We start from the raw sequence: 15,477 nt of genomic DNA, 5'->3' as shown, positions 1-15,477 counted from the left end.
ACAAAACCAACATCACATAAAATGTACCATATGCACGTTAATCTGTTCTGGGGGGAATAAAACCCGAGGGCGGATAAAAAATTTGAGCGCCACGTTTTTTTAATGCCGTTTCATGCAAGAGTGCAACAGTCAAATGTGTCAATGTTTACATAGAAAAAACTATGGAAAAGCAGCACAATTGAATAAAAACCCTATGAAGAACTACTACTGTATGTCTGATATTTCATGTTTGCATCATGGTGACATGCTTAAAGCTGCTGTTCATTGTTTTTACAGAACATTAGTCTTTTGGTGTTATACTTTCAGTCATTTTAAATTTGAATTACCTTGACTTTTGAGTTTTTATTAAGCATTTTCCTCATATTTTTTCTTAACATATAATATATAATATGTATCTTTTTTACAAAGATTAAAAGTAATAACAAATAACAAACATAATATGTAACCAATGTGTGACAAGGTGATCCTTCTCCCTTGCAAACAACATTGATCCAATCAATGTCCAATGGACAAAATTTAGTCCCACAATTCTCGTTTGAGAAGCTGTTTCACTCTTATATATACCACAATGGGGAAAATTTCTAGTTTCTATTCTCTCTCTCTCTATTATATATATATATATTCATGGGTACCAAAGACGTCACTTCCGCTATGCTCGCCTCCATATTTGTGTCCGATATGACAACAGACACAGCGCATCTTAATGAGATTTAATAATAAATTGAAATAATAAATTACTTTTTACTACTACTTCCCACACTGTGTATTTGACTTGATTGTATGTTTAGGTATGTATGTTTTATGTTTACACAAAAAGTGTAAATTATTGTGAACGTAGTCGCTTGATGAAGGCTTTAAGACCTTGAAGAATCCTGGTCACTACTTCACAGCGAACGGGACTCGCGCTGACGGCACTAATTCCCTCAGTCCGCGCTTAGATTTAGGCAAATTCGTTTTGGCGAATACAAAAAAAAAAAAAAAAAAAATGTGATTATTGAGCATAAGCCCAACATCCAGCAAGCCAAGAAAACATAAAATATACCCGAGGGAAGATGTCTTTCACGTCTTGTGTATTCCTAAACCTGGATCTCAATATTGAAGCACAAATTCAAGCACCAAAAGCAAGAGATTTCTTTATTTAAAATATGCATTTGTATTCATTCAAGCTATATGGCTGCAATAACATTTTAGTTTAGTTTATTACACCACTTGTGCAGCCAGTCACAATTCACAATAGGTACCATTTACTCGGGACGATGGTTTGTGTGTAACTTGTGTGCCATTTTTGTATGACAAATCATTTTTAGAGTAGTTGTACCTAAATAGTTTTAGCAAAACAAATTATTTTTGAGAACCTTTTTACATGTATAAACTGTACTGCAGGCGTTGCAATGACGAACGCTATGTAGTACAATAGTTTAGCGTTTATTATTTAATTTTCATAATTCACTAAACACTGCATAATCTAAAACATAATCTTGCTCTTAAGCCAAATACACACCGAAACAAATAATGTATGGCATCTGGATGTACTGTAAGTCACTATTCTCTGCATTAGCACTGTTTTGAACTTGCTGTTCGATTGCTTTCTTGTTTAATAAATCTTTGGACTCACGAGTTGATCGGTTCAACATGATAATCGCAAAAAAATGATTCTTTTCATTTCATGGCATTTTGGTTATAATGTACTGATTCACAATCTTATTCAATAATTAATTATTATTCCACTACTCTTGTTGTGCCGAAAAAAACACCCTTGCTGTGAAAAGCACCTGCGTGAATGACACCGGTACACTAAAGGCTATACTGTATGCATACCGACCCACTTCAAGCACTGCTGAGATCGAATAAAACTGAAGTTAGTTTTTTTTTCTGATGATTGTTGTTACAGCTAACAGAATAACAGATCCCGGGCATATTTTATCCTTGTTCTGAACATTCTGGGAGTTTTGTTGATCTTTCTCTGGTAGTTGTGGCTGCTGTGACCATAGAGTGAAATAGGTAGCGCGAACACAAAAATGGCGGCGATAAAGCACAGTGACGTCACATGGTCCCTATGGATATATACACACACACACACACACACACACACACACACACACGTCAGCGCATGTGTCTTTTATCTGACAAAGGAATTGAGGAGAGGGCTGGGATAATAACTCAAAGGTAAAGATGAAGAGCAGCAGCCAATTTTATGCCTTAAAAAGAATTTGACCTTTGATCTAGCAAGCTCTCCAAGCTTGTCCATGAATGAGGGTCCAAATTCTGGGATTTACTGCTCCGAGATCACAATCAGAGCACAGACGGGGTGTTTGACAGCAAATGCATCTTAAGTGGACAGGAACAGATTAAAAAAAGAGCAGAAGATAAAGCACAATGATTAGCGTCTTAATGTGCAAAGGCAAAACCGCAAAAACATTGGTGAGGAGAGAAAAAAAGACAAGTCTAAACAGACTAAAATCTACATAAAGAACAAAATGTCAAGGCAGCAGGGTGCAAAGTCACTAAGTAATTCCTTGTCTTGAATGTTTAAAAGGGCACTTCAAGCCAACAGAAACAGCAATAATAAAGTACCGGTGGAACATTACAGCCAACTTAATGTCAGTCATTATTCACCCGAGGAGTTTTCTGTCGTTCTGTGGTAGGTCGTCTCTGAACAAAGGCTTTGATTTGGGCTTGGTGTATGTAATGAAGTATCCAGACGCTAGTGCTGGGCTTTGATGGTGCAAGCGTAGCACAACATGTGCTCATTTAATATAACCCAAATCTATCAGACAGCATTAGTCCCACACTGTACCGCAACAAAATAGATAAAAAAAACACACTGACATTGAAATGAGTGAGGAATGTACTAGAATCACTAGAATGGTAACAATATCATGTTTCCTCCTGTTTGGGAACTGTACGTATTGTATGAGTTTTGCCCTAAGCTTACAAAAAAAAAAAAAAAACAGTTGGTTGGTGTGGCTATATTTTCATAATAGCAGGCTATACAATATCAAGGCTTGTAATTTAAATACGGTTACTTTGTAACAGGTGTGGATATACGCCAGAGATAATGTCTGTTACTTGTGCTGATAATACGGCTTAGTCTATACTTTTTTAGAAGGTTTTAAACAGGCTGTCTGAAAATTTGAGGTGGAGGAGATGTGTTTATTAAAGCTGTCAAGACACACAGTGTTTGCTTATAGCGGCGTGAGGAAAGGAGGAACGTGTAAAGGGGAAGGAGGTAAATTAAGTGTACATTCCTAGCTATGTTGTCTGTGAAACCCTGCAACACATCCGGCGACTGAACTTTGGCCCCTGGAAACCTGTGACTACGCAAAACCAGGGTGCATAAGACACAGCTGTGAAAAAGCTGTGAGAGCTTAACTCTCACACATACATTAGAACAGATTTGTAAAGTACTGCAACAATATATACCATATGAGAAATGAGGTCTGTCATAAAAGCAGCATAAACCTAAAAAACTACATTTCAAAAATTTCTTGCGACTGAGGGAAAAAGGACCAGTCATGTTTTGAGAAGTGAAGCTTGTCCTCATTCCCTCTGTCCCTCCACCCTTCTGTTCCCCCAGGACTTCATCTAACCTACTTCTGTGTGAAACTTGCTTCCAGATGGAGCTCACTTTTTATCCGTCTTCCACTTTCTCCCATATTTTCCCACAATATGCCCACAGACTTATGAATTCATGAGAAAATGAAAGATAGTTCTTGACTTATGTTTCGGTGCACCACTGAGAGCCACAGAAACTCCTTTTTCCCACTGCCATTACTCTGTGAGAGCATACAGTATTTAACATGTCTGCATTACTGACACTTAACGGTCTCTGTAGTACTATAGTAGTTTTATGTTTATTCTTTTCTTTTTATAGTACATACAGTTAAACCAAAAATTACTCAGACGCCAGATTTAATTTTTGATATTTTGGTGCAGTAAGTATAGCAAAATAAAGTAAAACGGTTACATATTATACCCAAAAATTTCTCATACTGTGGACTACCGGTAAATTGATAAAGATTTGGGACCAAAAATTATTCAGACACTCTGACCTGTGCATGTTTTGCTGATATGTTTTTATTTAATTGCTAATGCGAGGCTTTTCACACCACAGACTGAACAAAATTAGCCATTAATTGGTAATTGGTCAATAAAGTATTGATAGTTGTGTAAATATTGTCATATTAACAGCTGTCTGAATTTGTGGTCGGTTGTAATCCAATACATACCTTTCTATCAAAGTTTTCTGACATTATCAAGATTAATTTTTTCTCACACAGTTTAACGCGGAGTTCTTGTGATATTTTATTACCATTTTCTAAATTATAGCGAATAAACTGTAACAATGTGAGAAATGTTGAAGATGTCTGAATCCATTTTGGTTTGACTGTATTTTATTGAATGACTATATTATATTACTGTTCAAAAATCAATAAATATTTTTTTTAAAAGACATGAATACATTTATTTAGCAAAGATGTAATGACCAAAAATCAAAACCAAAGACTGACAGTAAATATCTTTAATGTTACAAAACATTTCTATTTTAACTTTCTATTTAGAAGAAAGTTTAGAAGAAAGAAAGGTTTTGAAAGTGCTTCTTGAGCCCAAAATGAACATATTCAAATGATTTCTGAAGGATGTAATGGCTGCTGAATATTCAGCTTTGCCATTACAGAAATAAATTCCATTTTAAAATGCATTCAAATAGAAAGCATTTATTCTAAATTATAATAATTTTTCACAATATTATTGATTTTATAAAGCCAGTATGAGCATAAAAGATTGAAAAAAATCCAATCAGCACCCAAATTGTTGATGTTTTGCACTTATAGTACATTTCCATTAATGCATTTGGCTGATATTTTTATCCAAGCAACTAGCATTGCACATACAGTACATATTTTATCAGGTTCATGCATTCTCAGAAAACCAAACACATGTGGTCACTAGCTTCATGCTCTACTGTTTAAGCTACAGAAATGACTGTGGTATTAATTCAATCATTTTCTTATCTCATCTTATAAACAGAAGTGGAATTTTTCTGTTAGAGATTTAAGGATTACTGATATGGCAAGAAGGATCTTACTTTGCTTTTACAGTACACTCATGCACCTGGTATTCTTTCATTTTAAAATAAGCACATCTTTGACAGTTATCAGTGTATTGTTGTGCATGTAAACACTATGCTAACTGAGGGGATTTATCATCGGTCAAGTGAAAACTGTAAGTCCAATAGCTTAAAAAAATCAAGTTATAGCACATCCCTCCTCAACAAAACACAATTTTAGGGTCTAATTTAATTTAGAAGCAGATGAGATTTGGACGTGTAACAACAATCACCGCTAATTATTGATTAACGGATCTCGGTAAAACAGTAGCTGATGTCACAAGAAGGTCAGACAGTGCAACGTCCAGTTGTTTACAGTACATGCAAGACACCCCAACTGTTTACCTACATCTGTTTGCTTCACAGCAATCTGTCTCATGAAGTGTTTACAGGAGGCGGTTTAGGAGCCTCAGTCTGTCCCCGCTGAGAGCAGGTGCACCGCTGAGACTCAGCTGCTAATCTCATTGAGCAGTTGTAGCCCAAGAACACGCTGGCCAGTACGGGATGAGACCCTTGTCCCTCTGCCCGCTTGTGCTGTGTAAGCAAACGGCGGCACATGCCGAGAACCGAACCAGCAACCTTATGGTGTGCACAGTCACCAGAAGAATTGAACTCCTGAACTCTGAGACACCCTGATACTGATCTTATGGACCACATTATGTCTGTGAGAAAAAGAAAATAGACAAGCAGGTGATTGTAATAAACCTAGGGAGCGCATTGTGGTGCATTGTGAGAGAGAGATAAGCACCTCATTTTAACTCATATTATGCCCTATGTGTATGAATGGCTTGCATCTGGAGTTTCAGATAAGACATATAATATATGACGTAAATATAATATTGACATGAATGTGTCTCTGAGTGTATGAGAAAGCCAGATAATAAATGCACCATAATAACCATTTTACAGCCTATATCCTGTCTAATATGGCTCTAATTTAAATTTTAACCATAAAAGATGGTCTATGAAACCATGCACTATCTTTTATCTTAAGTTACACGCTCATTAAAGGAGTGCATGGGCTTTATAATGATTGTGGATGTGTGTTCGTGTGTGTGTGTGTGTGTGTGTTGTATACCTTAAAGGGATAGTTCGAGCATTTAAGACATGAAGTTGTATTCAATCCTTATCAGCACTATAGTGTATACACACTGACCCACACTGCGTTCACCTCCCTGGTCAGAGTTCTGGCCGCTGGAAGTTTTTCCAAGAAAGTAGTCACGGTTAGTTTCCGGGGCCTCAAAACTGTGCGTTTTTACGTGAAAAAAATATATGCGTTTCAAAGCTTGATTAATTTACATCACAAAAAACACTCCTGACAAAAATCATACCTCAGTTTTAATCGGCACTATTTTCTTTCCGTTTCCATCAATCCGCGCTGCTGTCAGTTTGCACGTTCCGATCAGCTGTTCCATTACACACTCGAATGACAACGACGTAAAAAGTAGAAAATTAACGATGGTGCGAACTTGAAATTCCCAGGATGTGACCACAAGAATGTGCAGGGATCGCCGTTCAGATTCCATCGTTTTCCTGTTTCTGATATAGTTATGAGACAGCTTTGGCTGGTTGCCATCGGCTACTCTGCGGGAGCTAAAATATCCAGTATCAAGGATTTTCGTGTGTGCAGTGCTCACTTCAGCGAAGACGATTACATCCCCAACCAAGGAGGAAAAATCAAAAAACGGATTTTAAAGAGTTCTGCTGTACCAGTACCACGGGTAAGCTCTATTTACTAACTTTATGTCGCATACGACGTTGAAGCTAACGTCGGTTTTTAGGCTAATGTTACACTGAGAATATTCTAACCAGGGCAGTGATAGCATCGACAATAATCGACTGTCTATGTGGTGAGAAAATCGTCAAATGTCATAACTAATGAATTTAATTGAATCTATATAACACAACAAAATATGATGCTTTGCTATATTTATTATTGTCTGTAACTATGCGGAACGTGTGTCGGTATCATCGTGTTTATAAGTGTGCTTGAAGTCACATACAGGTAGGTCTAAACCAGCCAGGTATCTCCAACTCCGGTCATCGTGAGCTACATTCCTGCAGCTCGATGTTTTCCTATGACAGGACACCTTTCTCAAATGAGACATTCTGTACAAGCCTGCTAATTACCCGTTGATTTGAGTCAGGTGTGTTGCATCAGAGAAAAACTAAAACCAGCAAGACAGTAGCTCACGAGGACTGGAGATCCCATGTCTAAACTGTACAGTAAACAATCTGATGTTTAGACTCCTGTGGAAATCACGTGAAACGAGGTCTAATATAATAATATATATATATATATCGTCTGTTCCGTCTGACATTGTGCTAAAATTGGTTTCATCATCAGAAGTTTCGTAGTCAGACATGTTGTCAGCGAGTCGCGCTATCAACAGCTGATCGGAACGTGCGAACTGACAGCAGCGCGGATTGATGGAAACGGAAAGAATATAGTGCCGATTAAAACTGAGGTATGATTTTTGTCAGGAGTGTTTTTTGTGATGTAAATTAATCAAGCTTTGAAACGCATATATTTTTTTCACGTAAAAACGCACAGTTTTGAGGCCCCGGAAACTAACCGTGACTACTTTCTTGAAAAACTTCCAGCGGCCAGAACTCTGACCAGGGAGGTGAATGCAGTGTGGGTCAGTGTGTATACACTATAGTGCTGATAAGGATTGCATACAACTTCATGTCTTAAATGCTCGAACTATCCCTTTAAGTGTCACATTTTCAAAGGTTTTGTTTGATACCCTGTTGCTAAGATACCGCACACAAACAGCCGTGAACGCACATGAATGGGTTGTAGGCAATGAAAAAATGAGAATGATTTATTTTCATAATCTCACATTGTCCTTTAGCATAGTCTGTGTGTCTGTTCCGGGGTGTAACTCTTCCAGTGGAATCTCAAGAATGAGGTTCTGCTCGATTTGTCAAAGCCAACATGGTCCCAATAACACACAGTGAGCAGAGCGAAACTGGATCCTCTTTCTTTCTTCAGCTTTCTCTTTGTTCATATAAGAACATCAATCAGCACCAAGAGATTACATATAAAACAAAAACAGCTTTATAATGTAGTGGTCAATGATATTTATTTTTTCAGTGGATGATGCCAAAACCTATACATTAAGGTCAATGTTTACATATATCCAGCATGTGTATCCACCTTATTTTTCAATGAGGATGTAAGCCATTTTCTGTGAATGTGCGAGGCTTCCAGATCATTAGATGCTGTGGGGAAATAAAGAGAATAATAGCAAAGTGCAGTAAATGGTAAAATTGTTTGTACTACAAGCCAGTGTGTTCATAATTAAGATTAAAATAATATGGTAAGACACACCATTTTGCAATACGAAGCAGCAAAACTAGCGGTTCAAAATGATTGGAACTGTAGGAGAAAAATAAGGTGGATACAACAAATAAAAGTTTTAGGTAGGTAAGATTTTTAAAGGTAAATTTTCAGCAGCCACTGAAAGTTCAACCACTCCAGTCTTCAGTCTAACGTGAACCTTCAAAAACCATTCTGATACGATATGCTGATTTGGTGCTCCAATAAAATTAATATAATCAATGTTGAAAACAGTTGTGCTGTTTAGCATTTCTGTGGGAACTAAGATTTTTTTCCTCAAGGATTCTTCAAAAGAACATAATTTATATCAAACATTTCATAAATATAGCATTTTATTGGACACAGTTTGTGTAATTTACTTTGTGAATAATGAATATTTTATTTAATTACATTTTACATGCATATTTTGTACAGAATTTCATCAGTATTATATATAATATTTAGTCAAAATAACTTGAAAATGTGCAATATCTTTAATCCATTAAGGAAATTGGACAACTTCTGATAATTGGTCAGACAGGTGTGGTTATTAATGGCTAATGCCAATAATCCCAAAATGGCCTCACTAAACCGTCTGGTGCAAACGTCCTCATTCTCACAGAATTAGAATAATTACTAAAACTTTGTACCTACGGTTATCATTACAGTTTTTATCTTTGGTATGAACAGGCCTTAAAGGGTTAGTTCCCTCCAAAATAAAAAAAAATCTGTCTTTAATAACTCACCCTCATGTCATTCCAAACCTGTAAGACCTTTGTTCATCTTCCCAACACAAATGAAGGTATTTTTGGTGAAATCTGAAAGCTTTCTGTTGCATAGACAGCAACAGTACTACCATGTTGATGGCTCAGAAAGGTAGTAAGGACACAGTTAAAATAGTCCATGTGACATCAGTGGTTCATTCATAATGTTATGAACCTACAAGAACACTTTTTGTGCGCAAAGAAAACAATAATGATTGTCATGGTACTCTCGTGAACGTGCTGAAGATTGAAACAGAAGAGAATAAAATTGTTGAATAAAGTCGTTATTTTTGTTTTCTTTGCTCAAAAAAAAAGCATTTTCATTTTTAACAATGTCCTTACTACCTTTCTGGGTCTTGAACATGTCAGTTGCATTGCTGCATTGCTGTCTGCACTCTAAAATAAGGGTTCTTTACATCCATTGGACTTTTACACTGCAAAAAATGCTTTTCTTACTAGCCAAAATATCTAAAAATTCTTAAATCAAGAAGGATTTTCTAGACAAGTACAATTATTGTCTTGTTTTCAGAAAAAAAGAGTCAAAATTAAGTGCGTTTTTGCTTGAAACAAGCAAAGTAATCACCAGTGGGGTAAGAAAAATAATCTTGTTTTCTGTTTGAAATAAGATTTTTTTTTGCTTACTACATGGGCAGATTATTTTGCTTGTTCTAAGGAAATATTTACTTAATTTTGACTTGTATTTTTTCTGAAAGCAAGAAAATATCTTTTACTTGTCTAGGAAATCCTTCTTGATTTAAGAATTTTTTAATATTTTACCTGGAAACAAGAAATCTAAGGTGAGGTGAAAATGCCGAAAAGGTTCTTTACAGTGGAAAAAGGTTCTTTATATTTTTAAAATGTTCTTCAAAATGGTTCTTTTAAGAACTGTTCACTGAAAGATGGTTCTTCTATGGCATAACCACAAAAACACCCTATGCAGGATCAGAAAGCTCAATCAGCTTAATCAAAAATACCTTAATTTGTGTTATACCTTAATCCAAAGATGAACGAAGGTCTTACGAGTTTGGAAAGACATGAGGGTGAGTAATTAATGACAGAATTTTCATATCTGGGTGAACTATACCTTTAAAGTTTGTGTAGAAATAAACCAGTGTGAATCAAAGGCACGTGGCTGCTGAGTATTTATCGTCTGTGGAAGGCAGAGGAACAGAACAGGAAGGAAGAGAGATGAGCATCCCTGTAATGATTACAATTACAGAGCAATTTCATCAAAAACTGACATCAATGGAGAGAATAGTTCACGTGCACACACAGTTTCCTTAGCAACTGCTGCTTCTGTATAACCTCCACCACTCTAATGATACACCTTAGGAAAACCTGCGGCAAGAATGATATATAACTCAGTCTACAATCTTCCAGCAAGATCCTTTAGGGTGCTTTGAATGCTAAAAATGATGGCCATCCCGCGTAGCGGTGAAAACAGTTTACATAAGTTGATGTATTTCACATGTCATAACTGTGATTGTCTGAATGCGCCCACCTTTGTGCAGGCCAACCATTAAAAAGCAGCCCTATCAGCACTCTCTCCTCCTTCAAGCTTCACTGGCCTCTGTCCGCTCAGCAAGCCTGGACAGCCCCTGGAAACTAATGACTTCTGTCTACATGCTCATTTACCACCTCAGACAAAGTTTTATCATCACGTTGATCCAATTTCTCCCATGCGTTATGCAAAAATGAACCGTGGAAAAGCTGCAGAACGAGTCTGAGATCGGCATTAGGATGCAAGATCTTAATGATACTGATGCTCTACTGATTCCAGTAATAATATGGGGCATTCTTGATCTGTCATGGCTCTGAGAGCTCACTCTTGTCAATCATGCACTGCATGAACTCAATCCACACTGATAAAGAAGACAGAAGGATGAAGAAACGTGAGAGAAAGACAGAAAAGAATGAGCGAGGGGAGGAGGGCAGAGGGAAACAGGACCGTGGCTTATTCAGACAAACGACTCTCTGTTTGGACTATCACTGAAGTCTCTGTCCAGTTTTTCGCTTTCTCTAACTCACCCTCTTTTTCTCCTTCGTGCATTACTCCTCTATCAATCTTGCATTCCAGTTCTAGTTGCTATCTTTCTCCTGTCTTGTTTTCACTTTCTATGCTTTGAAATTAGCATACACTCTGTTCCTGCCACCTATGCAATCGAATCTCTCTATCGGACCATCTGAGGAATGGCGGTGTTGTGACATTCATGACATAACCCTCTTCTACCTCCTCACATCAGATACACAAGGCATTGTGCAGAATGAATGCGGAGGTCATCTTAGTGCAGCAGAACGAGGGCACTCTCTGTGCCTGGCACTGCTAGCAAGTCATTGCGCCCACACAATACGCCACCCCCAGTCATATGCCACTAAAAACAACTTCACAACACAAGAGTACTTCAAATAGACTGACACATTTTTGGCCTCTGGAGTTACTGCTTCTTGTGCTCTATGTGGGGGAAATTGTGTTAGTTTTTCATGTTCAGCCACACTACCAGTCAAAAGTTTTTGAACAGTAAGATTTTTAATGTTTTTTAAAGTCTCTTCTGCTCACCAAGCTGTTTTCAAAACAATAATAATAGTACGAAATGTTTTTGAGCAGAAAATAAGAATTTTACAATGATTTCTAAAGGCTCATGTGACTGGAGTAATGATGTTAAAAAATTAGCTTTTAAAATCACAGCAATAAACTACATTTTAAAATACATTCAAATAGAAAACAGTTAAAGCGATGGTTCGGAGTAGATTTGACTACATTGCTATGCACTCCGAAGCCCATCTAAATGCCCCATCCAAAGTTTTTTTTACCTTAGTCGAACATTGACGGAGATATCAGAGCTTGTCGAATGGCTTGCTACAGCCGTACATGGTACATGTGATGTATCTCGTAAATTGCACCACTAAACGTGCAAGTAATCTTACCAAACTTCTACAGTAGTGTAAATAGGGTATGTACTCACAAAACGCTGCATTCGAAAATTTGTAAGTCCACCACGAGTGTTTTAAAAACAACTGTTACCCGATCCCTACTAGTCTCAAAAACTACAAATGGCGACACGCCGACGTCACTTCCCTGGTTTGGGAAAAGCACGTGAAAGTCCACCTACTACGTTGACATGCGCACAGACGTAGTAGGTGGACTTTTACGTACGGCTGTAGCAAGTAATTCGACAAGCTCGAATATCTCCGTCAATGTTCGACTAAGGTAAAAAAAACTTCGGATGGGGCATTTAGATGGGCTTCGGAGTGCATAGCAATGTAGTCAAATCTACTCCAAACCATCGCTTAAATATAAAACACTCAAATATTTGTACTGTTTTAATTAAAGTTTTTGTTGTACTTTAGATTAAGAAAATGCAGCCTTGGTGAGCAGAAGAGACTTCTTTAAAAAAAGACGTTAAAAAATTTTTTGACTGTATGTTGAAATCAATGGATTATCTGATCCAAATCACTAATCGACTAAACACTGTCATTTCGTGCCATTTTATTTTATTTTTTTAGAATCAAACGTTTAAAATACTTATTTTTTAAACATTTAATATAGAATAATACTTATTACTTATTTTAATATTTTTTATATTATTTTAAATTTTAATATTATTTTTCTAATATTATTATATTTTAATATTAGAATTATTTTAATTTTATGAATTTATTTTGATCAAAAATCCAGTTAAACTGTAATATTGTGAAATATGATTACACTTAAAAAAAACTTTTCCATTTTAATCTATTTTAAAAAGTAATGCATTCCTGAGATTGCAAAGCTGAATTCTCAGCAGCCAATACTCCAGTTTTTAGTGTCACATTATCCTTTAGAAACCATTCTAATATGCTCACATGGTGCCAATTTCTTTTATCAAATTCGAAAATGTAACCATTTTATAGAAACAGTGATGCATTCTTTGATGAATACAAAGTTCAAAGTTCAAACAGAAAACTTTTCTACCATTATAAATGTTTTTACTGTCAGTTTTGATCAATAGAATCCATCCGTCATTATACACCCACACACAGAGAACTTGGCAGAATATCTGATATTAAAAGCAAATAAATAAATAAAACCATTAGACAGATTATTTCTAATTGCAACCCAGCCCTATTCTATATCACATGGCTGATAAGTCCATGATAAGGTAAAACCTTTTAAAAATGACAACAAACAATGAATAATAAACACATCAGGTGCAAGAGTCTATTTGGAATTCATATGTAAGAATCATAACCCACTTGTCAACATATACATCTGCTGATTCACTCAGATTTACTAATGCACCTTCATATTTCTAATTGGGCTGAGTCTGATCAGGCTTGCCCAACTGGGAGTCTAACCTACTAAGGTCTTAAGCCTGTATTTATAAACAGTCATACTGCTGACATCTGTGTGCTATCATCTTAAACCAAAGTGCAAGTACAGAAATGTGTTTAGAATTAGTCGCGAACAAAAGAAAGCATGAAAATGATTGTGCAATTCAGGCTGTGCAATGATTAAAGGAGCAAACCCTTTACCTGGGTAAACAATGTAAAGAATGGCAGTGGTTTGACCCTGACCCTTTAAAAAATGTCTTAACGTTTGAAGTGAGACCCCTAAAGCAACCTGTGTGGTCTTCTAAGTGCACTTTAAATGGACTCAAAAATTGTTCAAAGATGCAGGCCTGAGCAAAAACTGAAGGTCTGAACAAGTGCTTCAGCTCTAACTGAAACATATGCCAAAGAGATAATATACACAAATAATGTCTTTCCACCCATCCTACAGCTCTAAAGCACTTTTTCAATACTTACCGTAATTCATCAACAAACATAACATGTTTTATTCACCATAAATTCAAAATAATACCAGTTTTCACGGTTAGTGAAATGAGTGCAAATTCAGAATTAAACAGTGGTGTCTGATAAAAAGTTAACACAGTTTTACTGCTCTAGCAACTATTTTATTTGGCAGAAACCATGGAAACCAGCCAGAGAGAATCTCAAATCTTACCTGGAAGAAGAAATGGAAAAGTCTCCACCATCCAACAGTCTGATTTTGCAGAAGAGCATCCCATTCACAAACGGCACAGCCGTGAGCTCCTCCAGGGTGAAGTGTATTTGAAACTTGAACTTCTTCTTTTTCATTAAAAACGCCATATTCTTTTGAGACTGGACTTTGGATGTTTGAAGACAGAGGTAGATGAAGACAGGGAGATGATTGCAGGTTTTTTTAATCTGGTGCTTGGAAGTCCTTCTCAATGTATGTGCTTTGGTTCAGCATCTCTGAGAGGACTGAGGCTTTCCAGAAGAACCTTGTGTGTAAAACAGTCAAGGGTGAAAACACAAAAAACACACTTCGACTATTAAGTAAACACTAGAAGGTATATCATAACTTACCTTAAAACCAATACAGGAGCACCACTGTGAGAAGGCTACAGTCTTCACTGAAAAGCAAACACATTCCCTGGAGAGTTAGTTTACCTTGAAGAAGTCCATTATATACAGGTGTAAAGATCATATAATCAAAGAAACATGTCGTATGCTTTGATAGTAGTTACTGATAATATCTAGCGAAATGGCTATCATCTTTTTTCTGTAATAATCGAAAGTAGTAGTCGCCTGTTGTTTCCAATGTCGCAACTGAAAATTTGAATAGAGACAGTTGAATACTTACGTCGATGAACAGTTTCATATGGCAGCCGGACAGAAATCACTGGACGTAATGATTTAGAAAACGACGCATAATAGAATTACTAACTAAATGTTAATCGTATCGAAATCGGCTGTTTAGCGTTGAGTCAAAGGTAGACTGACTGCTCTGGACTGAAACTGTCTAGCTCTTTAGTGAACTCCAGTAAGCGCCGCCTCCATGGACGCGTGGATTTCCCTAAATACAGCAGAGCTGTTCACTCACCGAGAAGGTTTTAAACTCCCGTTACATCTGAAAGAACGCAACAGTACTCCAGACTTTACTATAAAAAAAGAAAGACATTCCGAGTTCAGACGCGTTGCTTAACTTTGCCCTTATGTAGGTTGTGATACTGGCTTTGGAGATTCATTAACACCATAAGTATTATCAGCGGTTTCTAAGGAGGCCGAAAACAAACGTTAGTGTTGTCAAGGCGAGCCACAAACGTAGAGAATAATGAAGATTTCGCGCCTATGTGTCAATGCAGAAAGTCGTTGCTTGAGATTTATTCTAAAATGAATGTAGCGCCATCTCGTGGGCCAAAATTTCAGCATATTCGAAATGCATACAAAACAGAGGTGTTTAGAAGTAAAAAAGAATGTACACTACCAGCCAG

The 15,477-nt window shown here is 36.8% G+C and overlaps 1 protein-coding gene across 2 annotated transcripts in view; it reads right to left on the bottom strand.

The window, feature by feature from the left end:
- The window catches only part of eeig1b (estrogen-induced osteoclastogenesis regulator 1b), a 53,846-nt gene extending 38,842 nt beyond the window's left edge, over positions 1-15,004 (bottom strand). For both annotated transcript variants that reach the window (XM_073840804.1, XM_073840805.1), the window contains exons 1-3: positions 14,847-15,004; positions 14,570-14,616; positions 14,184-14,484 (exon numbers count right to left, since the gene is read on the bottom strand). In XM_073840804.1, coding sequence (XP_073696905.1) covers positions 14,184-14,329 — 146 coding nt within the window. In that variant the 5' untranslated portion in view covers positions 14,330-14,484; positions 14,570-14,616; positions 14,847-15,004. The remainder of the gene's footprint in view (positions 1-14,183; positions 14,485-14,569; positions 14,617-14,846) is intronic.
- Between the last annotated feature and the right edge of the window lie 473 nt (positions 15,005-15,477).

Source organism: Garra rufa, chromosome 5 (assembly GCF_049309525.1).
Source record: "Garra rufa chromosome 5, GarRuf1.0, whole genome shotgun sequence".
NCBI classification, from domain to species: Eukaryota; Metazoa; Chordata; class Actinopteri; order Cypriniformes; family Cyprinidae; genus Garra; species Garra rufa.
Note: the sequence above shows the minus strand (reverse complement) of the source record. Positions and strands in the feature narration are given on the sequence as shown.